Source organism: Oxyura jamaicensis, chromosome 1 (genome assembly GCF_011077185.1).
Source record: "Oxyura jamaicensis isolate SHBP4307 breed ruddy duck chromosome 1, BPBGC_Ojam_1.0, whole genome shotgun sequence".
Taxonomy (NCBI): Eukaryota; Metazoa; Chordata; class Aves; order Anseriformes; family Anatidae; genus Oxyura; species Oxyura jamaicensis.
This window is the reverse complement of record NC_048893.1, coordinates 20667653-20680159: the sequence shown is the minus strand read 5'-3', so window position 1 is coordinate 20680159 and position 12507 is coordinate 20667653. Positions and strand designations below refer to the sequence as shown.

The 12507-nt window shown below is 40.0% G+C and overlaps 1 protein-coding gene across 3 annotated transcripts in view; it reads right to left on the bottom strand.

The window, feature by feature from the left end:
* The window catches only part of MOV10L1 (Mov10 like RISC complex RNA helicase 1), a 37984-nt gene that overhangs the window by 15177 nt on the left and 10300 nt on the right, over nucleotides 1–12507 (bottom strand). For 2 of the 3 annotated variants that reach the window (XM_035315275.1, XM_035315278.1), the window contains exons 6-15: nucleotides 11221–11361; nucleotides 9245–9486; nucleotides 8926–9121; nucleotides 6781–6975; nucleotides 5980–6091; nucleotides 4381–4558; nucleotides 3707–3777; nucleotides 3256–3347; nucleotides 2438–2496; nucleotides 1844–1959 (exon numbers count right to left, since the gene is read on the bottom strand). In XM_035315275.1, the coding sequence (XP_035171166.1) occupies nucleotides 1844–1959; nucleotides 2438–2496; nucleotides 3256–3347; nucleotides 3707–3777; nucleotides 4381–4558; nucleotides 5980–6091; nucleotides 6781–6975; nucleotides 8926–9121; nucleotides 9245–9486; nucleotides 11221–11361 (1402 nt within the window). The remainder of the gene's footprint in view (nucleotides 1–1843; nucleotides 1960–2437; nucleotides 2497–3255; nucleotides 3348–3706; nucleotides 3778–4380; nucleotides 4559–5979; nucleotides 6092–6780; nucleotides 6976–8925; nucleotides 9122–9244; nucleotides 9487–11220; nucleotides 11362–12507) is intronic. The other variant, XM_035315276.1, reaches the window with a different exon arrangement.

Sequence of the window (12507 nt, the reverse complement as noted above, 5' to 3'; positions counted from 1 at the left end):
CATCGTTCTTATTTGTAGCCCAAGGACATTACCTAGATGAACAGGCTGTTAGATGAGCTGAAGATTGGCTGAATTACTGGGTTCAAAGTGCATTAATTAACAGCTTGATACTCACCTGCAAACAGGCCACAAGCTAGGAACCCCAGGGTTGTTGTTGGGGCCAATATTATTTAGCATCTTCAAGAACTATGATGAGATCGAGTACACCCTCAATAAAATAGCAAACAAAATCAGGATTCATAGCTGAAATGCCTTATGGCTCACCAGTTCAGAGGGACCAGGAGAAACTTTTCAGTTAGGCCAATAAAAGAGTAATGAAAATCAGTAAGAAGTGGAAAGCTCTGTACCTGGGACTGAATAACTGCACGAACCAAGACAGGCTGTGAACCCACCGTCTGAGTAGTAATCCCCAAGCCCTTTCCAGGATCCTGGGTTACTGCTAGGAGTATACAAACCAACAGCATGTTCTTAGGAACTGAAAGAACTTAGCTTTTTTAGTTTAATTTGGAGGAGGTAAACAAGAATCTAATGCCCATAAGGGCTTAAATAAGACTTGGGAAAAAAAAAAAAAAGACAAACTGGTCTGTGTAGCAGCATACTATATAAACAAGGGGTCAAAACCACAAGTTGTGGGTAGAAAAATTGATACTGGGAATGGGGAAAAATGAGCAGAAAGGTTGTGAGACCCTGAAACAGGTTACGCAGAGGTTCTGGTACCTCTGGGCAAAAACAAACCCCCACCGCAAAGCTGACTTGATCTGGTATTAGTGACAGTCCTGCTTCAAACAGTAAAAACAACTAGGTAACATTCTTAAGTTTCTTTTAAGAAAGATATTGTAACTTCTTCCTGTAATTTAACTAGCAGTTAAGAAGCACAGGTAAAATTTCCTCAGGCCAGGATGATTATCTTTTATCATAAAATTATTTCCTGCCACAGTGAGAAGACTTCACGCATCTATTAAGAAGTTGCTATTAAAAGTAGTTTAATGCAAATCCAACAACTCAAATTATAATCACACAGGTTGTTACTAGCACTTCTCATTCTAGAGGGGAGGGTTAGCTTATTGGAAGGGACCTCTGGAGATCATCTAGTCCAACCCCACTGCTAAGCAGGGTCACCTAGTACCTGTTGCACAGGATGCCATCCAGGCAGGTTTTGAAGATCTCCTGAGGAGTAGACTCCACAACCTTTCTGTGCAACCTGTCCCAGTGCTCTGTCACCCTCACAGGAAAGCAGTGAACCCTCATATTTAGCCAGAACCTCCTGTGCTTCAGTTTTTGTGCCCACTGCCTCTTGTCCTGTCACCGGGTGACACTTCAAAGAGACCGGCTCTATCCTCTAGACAACCTCCCTTCTGACAGTTATGCAAATTGATCTGATCCCCTCTCAGTCTTCTCTCCCCAAGCTAAACAGGCCCAGTTCTCTCAGCTTCCCCTCATATAAAGGATGGTTCCGTTCCCCAAATCATCTTCATAGCCTTCCAACTGGACTCACTCCAAGAGCTCCATGTCCTGTAAATATTCGAAGGCTATCACACTGGTTAAGCACAACTTCCCTTGGTGAATCCATGCTTACTACTCCTGAGAACCTTCTTATCCTCCACATGGTCAGAGATGATTCCAGGATGAGCTGTTCAATCACCTTTCCAGGGATGGAGGTGAGGCTGACTGACCCGTAGTTGCCTTGGTCCTCTTTCTTGTCCTTTCTGAAAGCAAGCTACATCGGCTTTCAGAAGCAGCAGAACAGAACGGATTCTGATTTCTAACAACAGCTGTACAGTACTTATCTGTTACCAATATGAACGCTGTTAAGCATTTCAATAAACATTTACAGAATATTTACCTCACTCTCTTGCTGGGAATATTGTTCAAGGCCATCATCAACACCAGAGTACTCAGTAATATTTTGGGTCTTGACAGCTTGTGGTGACCGTAAGAGAAGCCGTTCTGGAAATAAAACTATAAGTTTGGAGAAGAAAGAAAGGAATTTGAAAGCCACATAAACACTTCACATTCTACTGATATCAGCTTGTTCTAAGTTTTCAAAATTGATTTACAAAACCCACCACAGAACTGGGAAATGCCCATGTGAGGTTCATATCAATTGTTGTACTCGACCATAAAAAGTAGGGTATCTGTACTTTTTATTTAGTTCTGATGCAATGTAAAACACTGCCATTCCACATGTCATTGTTACCACAGCATCGTTTATACAGCTCTCATCGGTTCAAACTATTGACAGAAGTTTAAGTTTCCACTCATGTCCCCTGTGATGGCCAACAACTCCTCCAGCTTTTTATAAAATAATTACAGGAAATTGTAAGAACACATTATAATAATGCATTCTTCTCAGTACACCCTGATGTGAAAGCAGTATAAAACCTGAGCCTCCACACAACCAAACCCCTCCAGACAGCTTAAGTCAACTGAAATATACCTTTTTCACCCAGACAGGTAGCTTGTTCAACCGCTAACTGGCACCGTCTGCTAGTAATCCTGTTGTTAGAACAGCAGATCAGCAGTTTGTGGATTAGAGTAAAATCTCAACATCCTGTAAGCTACAAAAGCATACACCCTACAGGGTATCCAGTAGTTTTTCTGTACACCACTGCTTAAAAAACAGGAGTTTTTAAACAAGAACTGTAGCATATTTACTGAAAAATACACAGCAGAAACATTATCCAACAGATATGCTATGAGCAGCACTGATACATATATTCTCTAGCCCTTCAGTGAGACAAAGATGACCTTGCACTCCAGAGTCAGATAATCTTTCAAATTGGCAAAGCCAATCTTTGATAGAAGATTAAGCAGCTACATACAGATAACATGCCACAAATAAAGAAAAATTCAAGGTTTATGAATAGTCTTGCAGCCATATTGGTATATTTTTCTTAAAAAACAAACAAAAACCCAACCACCCACATGACACAAACCCATGCAACAAAAACCCAACAATAAAAAAAGGCAAACAAAAATCCCGTACCACCCCAGTAACTATTCCACTACCTGGCACTGCAGCAATCATTTACATGTTGAAACATTCTTATCTTGTGTCTCTGTTTTGTACGTAGTAACTACCATTGCAGTCTTATCAAGGAATATAGTTGAAAAGTAATGAAAGAATTGGCACCTGAGTTCTTAGTTGTGCCCTTCCAGTATCTACCCAAAGTACCAACTGACAGTCTCATATATTTTCAAGTTGCTTTACTAGAGAAATCAGGAAATGAAGCTTTTTGGAAGTCTATAAAATACCTGCAGTGAACAAATTCCACATCCATGGGTTCCAAGTTGTAAGCCCGTTCAAAGTCCGCATTAAATTTAAGAGTAACATCTTCATTACATATCTGTTGCAAGAAAAAAAAAAAAAGTTCTCTGATGAAGGGCTGAATCCTTTACAGACAAAAAAAGCATCTCTGAAAGCAATAGCAGTAAAAAACAGCCAATACCTAGATTTATTAACTATAATACATTACATTTCTAGATTATGTTATGAGTGCTTTTAGGGCAGGTGACAACTATAATCCTGGTGGAAAAAAGAAGCCTACAGTCTTCAAAATAACTAAATTAACAATAAAAAACACCATTTAGAGTGTAGATAAAAATCTAGCTTCCCCAAAACAGGTTAAGCTCCACGAGTTGTGCTGGCTTCCCCTCTGAATCCTGCGGACAACTGTATTTCCAACAGAAAACACACCTTGCTTACCTCTGTAATGTAGGCAACATACTCTATTATATGCTCAGAGTAGACTTGACTTTTCAGTATCACCTTATCACCTAATTGTAAACAAAATACAACACTGTTACAAGCAATAGTAAAATTCTCACTGCAGCACTTCATTTGTTCCCTTTTTGCATGGTTAAGATAGGAATTTGCAGGATGACAGATGTTAACTAACTTCAGCAAAGTAGCTGGATCCACGAGTACCTCAGAAGGCCCTAGTTAGGTAACTGCACATACCAGTTCAGATCACATTTTAGAAGGCACCTAATATTGATGCCATCAGACCTTCAACATCTTCTGAAAACTGAATCCTGTGTATTATAACATTTAATTCATAATTACTTTCCCAGTTTTGAAACATCTATTGCAAATATAAGCATTTCAGTGTTTTGTGAAAAGCTTCCTCCATTTTTGTACACAAGTCTAAAAATATCAGAAGACTTGTAAGAACAGACATGCAACGCTTCTTCAGACAGAAGCCACTGTAAGGCTTAGACACTAACAGTGCAGTTCAGCTGTACAGGAGCCTAGATTAATTATTTTGTGTTCAAATATGTGAAAGACTTCCTTAAGCATATGACAATGCAATGGAGTTTGCACTGCACTAAAAATACAGATCAACAAGCTCTTTGGCTTTATCTCACATCAATTACTACCTGTATTCAGGTGAGGTCTGCCTTCTTCCACTCCTGGCACTTCTAACACTAAGAAGTTCCCATTCCTTTTCAAAGTAATGCCACTCATGCTAAAATCTTTTATCTCCATTTCCGCATAGATCTCTTCAAGCCACAAGAGAGTAGAAAATTTTGCTTTGTAATTATTTATATTAAGACCCTGAAAAGCAAAACAGTACACATTACAGTTCCAATTTCTATGCTGAGATACAGACCCCACCAACCTTAGTATTACATGAAACAGTTCAAGTTAGACTGCAGAGCAACCAGGCTGCCAGTTAAGGTGATGAAATAGAGCATCTTAACACACTAAGCTAAACTCCCACAACAGTCAATGCAGAATTTGTGTATCTTTGGAGCTCAGATACAACAGCCAGACAGCTAAAGCATTAACCATGTCTCCCCTAACTAAAATGGGTATTTCGACACCTGAATTCAGGGGCAGTTTAGAAACTGAATTATATGCTCAACAGTCTCAGAAAGCTTAAATTTTTAAGTATACTGTGGCCAGAGATGGGTAAAAATTGAGTCACATCAGTCTCTGCCCTGTCTGATGATTATACAGTTTACGGCAAGCTGGAAGAACCTGAACTTTCCCCCTCACAGCTTAAAGCACTCTCACTGAAGACATGTTCACCAATAGCACAAACCTCTCTAAACCATGACTGGCGGCAAAGAATGCTTTCAATTAGATATATTTTCACTCAAACATAATTTGAATGAGCAGTGCTTTCTGGTACAGTCCTCGCAACAGTCACCAACATTAGATGGAACTTAAGATAGGATTAAAAAAAAAAGTTCCCATTACCAGCAGGCTTTCAGTACAAAATTATTTCAAATAATACTTTTCCCCCCCCCCCCCCCCCCCTCTAGAGAGTATCTCTAGCGCACTACCATATTCCAGGGTGTTTTGTGAGCTGTTTAGAAGGCTAACAGCACATTTTACCTCAATATCTGCCCCAGGTAAGTCCTTAGAAAGTTGGAGGGCGGAAAAAAGAGAGAAGTGACCACCAGCAGTGCTCTACCAGAAATCAGGACAGTTTCTGAAGAATGACTAATATTTTTACTAAACTTTAGGTTTTCTTTTTTAAAAAAATGTATTTTAGAACTGTTATACTCATCCAAGAAACTGAACTACCTGTACATTTGAGGATTTAAAAAGAGGTTTTGAACAAGCAGAAAAGAATGCTCTGTTACTGCAATAAGCCTAAGAACTTCTGCTTTCATTTCCCATGAAACAACTGCTGGACTACTGTTCCAAGATCCCTTTCCAATGATGCCTACAAAGGACATGTGAGGAGGAATCTTTCTCACCTAATGTAATATCCCTCCCTGGTATAATCTAACTCCCTTTTCAGTTTTTCACATTTACCATTTTGCTTTCTTCTAACCTTGAATTCTGGGACACACTGAAACCAGTCTAAGTTACAGGATACAGAGTGCAGTCTTAGTCTACTCGCTAACAGCATTTTATCAGCTTCTATTACGCTAAGGGCTACGCATTTTTGGTAAATTAAGGTCAGCTTGAACAGACACGTTTACATAAAATGTATTTTCTTATATAAACCCACACTTGCATACCTCTGCTAGGAGAGGCTGAAAGGTCAGTACATCTAACTTCTGCTCCACACATCTTCTTAACTCGTTTGGTATGGTATAATGCGGGAGGAAGCTTGGAAGCTTTCTGTTATTTCTGAAACAAGAGTGTGTTAAATCATTCAGTAGCTTCATTTTTTTTTTTTTATTTGAAGGACAGGAAATTAATATGCCACATCCTCGAGGATGCAAGATACCACATGCAACAAAACAGATTGCTTCAAGGTGGTAATTGTAAGTCTTCTACACTGGGACAAAAGATAAGTGTTCCAATTACTCATTATTTAAAAAACGTGTCTGCTTTTAACCTCTTCTCTATTTAGTGATATTGTTAAAACTAAGCAAATACTCTAAAGTATTATAGAAGTTTATCTAGAAGAAGAAAACTTCTGAAATAAAGGTAGGAAAAACATCAACTAATAGAGATGTCAGGCTGCTTGAGGAGTTAAGAAGCTAACTTGCTTAGAAAATGATTAAGAAAAAAAATTCTGAAATAACAATTGTTACTTGTAGGACACTCACATAGCAACCTAATTTAAAAATTAAAAAAAAAATCATTATATAGTAGGAAGCTTCTGTATGAACACACTACAAAAGAATCAAGCAGTTCACTACTAAAAAATCCCTGTCACTAAAATCTGAAATGGAAATGTTTACAACATATATGTATGAATATGCACAAGTTCTTATCATCTGGCATTTTTCAGCATTACAGAACAGATACAACAATACTAAATACAACAACATAAGACAAGTATTATTCCCCGCCCCCCTACCTCACAGTACCTTTGGCATTTAGGGGCAACCACTGTTGTCGTCCTATGCTGGGGTACTGAAGTAATTTTAGGTTTTCTTGAAGAAAATGGTTCCACAGGTGCTATTAGTAGTTCTGCTTCATTTGTTACTGTGGTTTCAATATAACGTCCAATGGTAAAATCAGGAAAACCAAGCAACAGGAGTTCTTTACTGTATCCAGGATTTCTTCAAGCAAGCAAAAGTTAAGTTCTTAAAACCATCACACTGTGTTTTCCTCAGCCATAATTACATTTTTTAGTAAAACTGTATGTTGTCATTTCAGTAATGAGAGAGCTAATGTGGGGCAATTCCTTACACTTACTCCCTACACTGCATTCAGTCCAGGTATGACGTTATACAACAAAATATTAAAATTAAAACCCCAATTTCATCAAAAGCTTGAGTAAGGCACAGAATCCCTCTCCTCAACATACCAGGTACAGAATTAATACTTCCATCACAAGGAATGTCTTGTAATTACTGCTCCTGAAAGTCATGAGCCAACATTCAGTGGAGGAACCTACCGCATATCACCTCCCCAGCGTGCAAGCAACAGCTTTTGCTCTGCCTTGCTTAAGGCTACTCAGAATTGAGTCCTAACTGCAAACACATCAAGTGGAGAAAGCAGGAAAGATCTTATCTTTATCTTATGAAAAAATGTACTTTGTATCTTTAAGTGGGGTCTTGGGAGTGACAGTAGAAAAAAAGGTCAGGGAGAATTGTTTCTTCAGATCCAGTTCTAAGGAACTTAAGACCAAAGCCCTTTGCACGCACCATCTGCTCCAAAATCCGTTAACGCACTCTTCCCAGCACTATCTAGAGCCAAGTTCTCTCCTTAGCACCAACTACACAGTCTAATACTGTTACTGTGTGTCTGAAACAGAAGCATCCCAGAAGGATTCCAGCTTACTCTCTTTGGCAGGAGTGCCACTTTTTCATGCCAACTAACACTACCTACTCAGGTTAAAGCTGTAGCCTGTTTTCTCTCTGATACACAAATTCAGTGCAGACACCAAACTGTCCACATCAACAGTCTAAATTTTCAGTCCCTACGGTCCCTTAAGTGGCCAGCAAGCACTCGTTACCTTCATGCTGTACTCTCCCATGGAGAGCTGTGTGGATTGTTATAAGGTCCTCACTCCGGCTTGGTGGCATTTACAGATCTACAGTGAATTATAAATTGCTCTTTCTACACATTTCTCTCCATAAAGACAGGCCATGCTGGCAGCCTACCTTCCGAACTGCAGCTAAATCACCCTAGGAAAACTGCTGCCATTTTAAAATCATGAGACGGGGGTTAACAGAAGCAGCTGGAAAGTTCATGTATTATTTTGATGAATGAAACAACTTGACCTTGTTTTCCCAGTTCAACTTAGAAATTATGATAATAAAAATTGATGGTGGTGGCACACAGTTTGTAGGGCTACATCAAAAGTAACTGAAAAGTACATGAAAGTAAGCTTTCCAGCAAGAGTTTCCTTCCTGAGTTTTGAAAGATCTCACAAAACCACAACTTATTATTCTTAGCCAGTTCCACAAAATATTTTGTACAGCAAAGTACTTTCATTTACAAGGTGATTTTCTCCCTCTCTCTTTTTTTTTTTTATGCAAACCTCTACTAATAGATCTTCAAGGAATAAAGATTTTTTTTCCCCTTTTTCCCCCCAGCACAGATAACTTGCACTTAGTATCACAGGACAGGGAAGTTTGAGACCGGGACATAGAGCAATGTGTATACAACTTCAGGGTACTAAGACAAGAAGAAACATCAGACAACACACACAAATCCCCTGGAAAACTACATTAGGTCTAGTGCTCATAAAGCAACTGATTTCCTAGAGCATCACCAGCTGTAGACATTACCTTTACCTTACTTCCTTATTCCATAAAATACTTATTCCCACTATATTTCTTCATTTACTACTATCTTTTCTTTTGACAAAGATCAGAACAAAGTATTAAAATGCCAACCACTTTGAGCTCCAGCATAGATTTCTACATCATTTGTTAACAGATACTGGCTGGTTTTAATGTACACCAGAAAAAAAAAAAAAAGAGTTCCCAGAATAAGGGAAGTATTAAGTCAGTTTTTATGATTTGTTTCCACCTTATCAGTGAGAACAAAGAAATACTTACACAGCTGTGCATAGGATCACTACAAATGTTTTTTCACCTGGTGGTATGACAACTTCTCCAGTAATATTAGTGTGATTTACTGGCTGTTCGACATCTTCTCTTTGCTCTTTTTCACCATTATGGAGATTCTCATCTTTTACCATCAAAGCGTTTTCTTTTGTCTTTAATAAATTCATTTCCTGAGGATTGTTTCCATCTGTAGGAAACAAGTTCTTTTATCAGGATTATTACAGCTAGCACAGGCAAGCCTTTTCAAACAAACCTACGAGTCTTCTCATGAGTTAACACTCAGAATTCAAACTGTAATAGTTCACTGTACCTGAAATGACTCCATTTTTCGTAATGCACGCGTTATTCAGTGACTCATATGTTGTTCCTCCACTGCCATTACAGAAATTAATTGCAGCTTTTGAGACATTTTCTTGATTTATTGCAAAAGATGACAGATGCGCTGATGGACTGTCCTGGCATTTTTGAGGAATCTGAAAACTGAATTGCTTGTCTTTCACCCATCCAGCTAATCTGCAGCTGATTAAGGACTGTGGTACACTCCCTTTATTCCTAGAAATAGTTATGTAATTATGTAATTAAATGCACAGTTAGGATTCATCTCTGCAAGCTTAGTTCTACCTGTAGTTATATACAACCATTTGTAATGGAGTCAGGTCACCATTATTTCATAACCACTACTGGAAAGAAATCACACTGCTGCTCCTCACTCACGAGGCCTAGAACAGCTATTAAATGTCAGTGTTTCTAGGTCTATCAACCACCCTACAAAGTACAGCAAAAGAACCAGCAACGTGTGTACAGAAGTACCGTGTATGAAAAAAGCAACAGCTTTTCTCAGGGTAACAAACTTTTAGGAAAAATACACACAGCAACCAATAGGTGGTATTCAGGTTGGACTCCATCTCAGCATCTACGTACAGATTTGAACAAAACCCCATCAAAACAAACAGAAAACCCAAGGACGCACCAACATAGTATGTCAGCACGCAAGCTTAGGGAAAAAAAGAAAAGTCTGATCTGCTTTTAATATATAAGTATACAACAGTTTTGTTCTAAGACTGAGGAACACAGCATATCTGCATTTTAAACTAAACACACACAAGCAAAACCATTTACATTGATCCTCATTTCAGGAAGGAAATAGTTTGAGAAGAAACTGATGACTGGGTAGTCTTGGAGAACTATCTATAAGAGAGAGGCTCAATAAGACTATCCTGACATCACTAAATCCAATTCAAAAACCTCCTCAAAACCCCACTATTTGGGGACGTAATTGGCTTTATGTGATAAGGTGTTGGTAGTGGGGAGGCTGCAGGAGTGGTCCCTGGGAGCAGAGCACAGCGAGGAGTGTCCCTGGGACAGTGAGGAGCGAGAACCAGTCCTGCAGACCCCCAGATCAGTGCAGAAGGAGGGCAGGAGGTGCTCCAGGCACACAGCAGCAGTACCCCTGCGGCCTGTGTAGAGGCCCCTGGTGGAGCAGGCTGTCCCCCTGCAGCCCATGGACCCCACATGGAGCAGATCTCCACGCTGCAGCCTGTGGAGGAGCCCCCGGTGGAGCAGGTGGATGTGGCCTGGAAGAGACTGCGGCCCATGGAGAGCCCCCAGGCCTGAGCTGCAGTCCATGGAGATGAGCCCATGTAGGAGAAGGAGGTCTGGGGGGAGCTGCTGCCCATGGGGGACCCGTGCTGGAGCAGTTTGCTCCTAAGGGAAAGACCTCATGGTACAGACCCACGTTGAAGCAGTTCTTGAAGAGCTGCTGCCTGTGGGAAGCCCCCATAGGCTCAGTTTGGGAAGGATGGCATCCTGTGGGAGGGACCCAATGTGGAGCAGGGGCAGAGACAAAACACCAGGGACTGACTACAGCCCCCAGTGCCCATTCTCCTATGCTGCTTGGGGGAGTAGGTAGAAGAGGGTGGATGGGGGGGAAGATGTTTTTAGTTTGCTTTTAGTTTCTCCCTGCTCTAGTTTGCTGGTGATAGGCAATAAATTACACTAATTTCCCTATGCTGAGTCTGTTTTGCCCATGACAGTACTTGCTAAGTGAACTCCCTGTCCTTATCTCAACTCTTGAGCCTCTATTTTCTCCCCTTTTTACTTTGACTAGGGGGAGTGAGAGAGCAGTTGTGGTGGAGCACAGCTGCCCTGCTGGATAAAACCACTGCAGTGGATTACTTGAAGGCCATAAACAACATTTAACTATGAAAGGCTTATGTATGAAAGACAAGTTTACAGATTATGGAGTGGTGGAAAGGAAGAAAGCTCAGAACAACCAGAAGGGCTTACTCTATCCAAACCATCATGCTTCTAGATTCCCCCTGCTTCATAGTTCCAAAATCGGTTGTTCTTGATACTTCCAGCCCTCCTTTGTTTCTCATTAAGTTTTCATACGGGTCATCCAGATCAACTGTGTTGGAGCGAGATTGCCTGTAAGAAGATTGAATTTTATGTAATGATTCTTATGTAGTGATTTTAAAACTAACTCAGGAAGCATCTCTCATTCAGCACACTCATTCAGGAAGTATCTCAGGAACAACTACACCAGAGAACAGTCACAATGCTTAAAAAGCAGGGTAGAGGCTTTGTTTTCTCAGCTAGTTTTACTTCCAAAACCATTAAGTTAGCTTTACTAGCCGAAGCAGTAAGTTGATGAAAGGCTCGTTTTTAACAACACAATAAACCAAACTCTGAAACTCTGAATATAAAATAAAAGCGATTAAGAAGCTAGCTGTCTTTCTTGAAGAGCTGAACCAAATCCAAATGGTGACTGAAGCCACTGTGGACTGAAGCCACTTCAGCACTTTGGGAGCTGAACCAAGACATAAGAGACCAGGGTCCTTAGCAAGAGCCTTGCTGAGCAGCAGAGCCTGAGAGGAAAAAAAAATGACTAGCCTTTAAACCTTTTTGAACATATACCCTAAGCACTTAAGTCTTCTGCCTGCTGCAACAATCTACAAGTATACTGAAAAAAAAAGTTTAAAAGCTGAAAAACAGAAAATAACCTTAAACACTACTGTTATACACATTAGCCATGAAAAAAGCCACATGCTCTTTCCTGTCCGACAGCAACTGTAGCTCTCAATGGTCAGTGTCAGCTACTAGCAAGCCTTTTTAACTGTAGAGCAGAAATGATTCTGAAAGTATTCAGTTAATTAAAATGGCACTTGGTTTAATCATTTCTCTGATATTTATATACCCTCAGTGAGTACGTTAGTCACCTAATACAATGAAGTAGAAAATGATCACAGCTGCTCTTTATTAGCTACAGTTTACTCTCAAAGCCCACTAGATGTCTCCCATTGCAGCTTACCCTGGCTCATTTTTGATGCAAGAAAATACATGAGAACTGAGAAGTCAACCCTAGTATCTACTTTTACAAGATTTTTGAATATAAAACCCATCACTAATAAGCTCAACCAAACAAACTGCATTGTCGCACAAAGTGATGCAAACACTTCCAGCTCTACCTAGGTACAAGGTAAGCCTACTATATCCATTATTTCCAGTGAGAACAGCTTATTCCATTCTTCACAGGTCCTTTGAAGATGGACATACTGCCCTTAGCCATCTTCT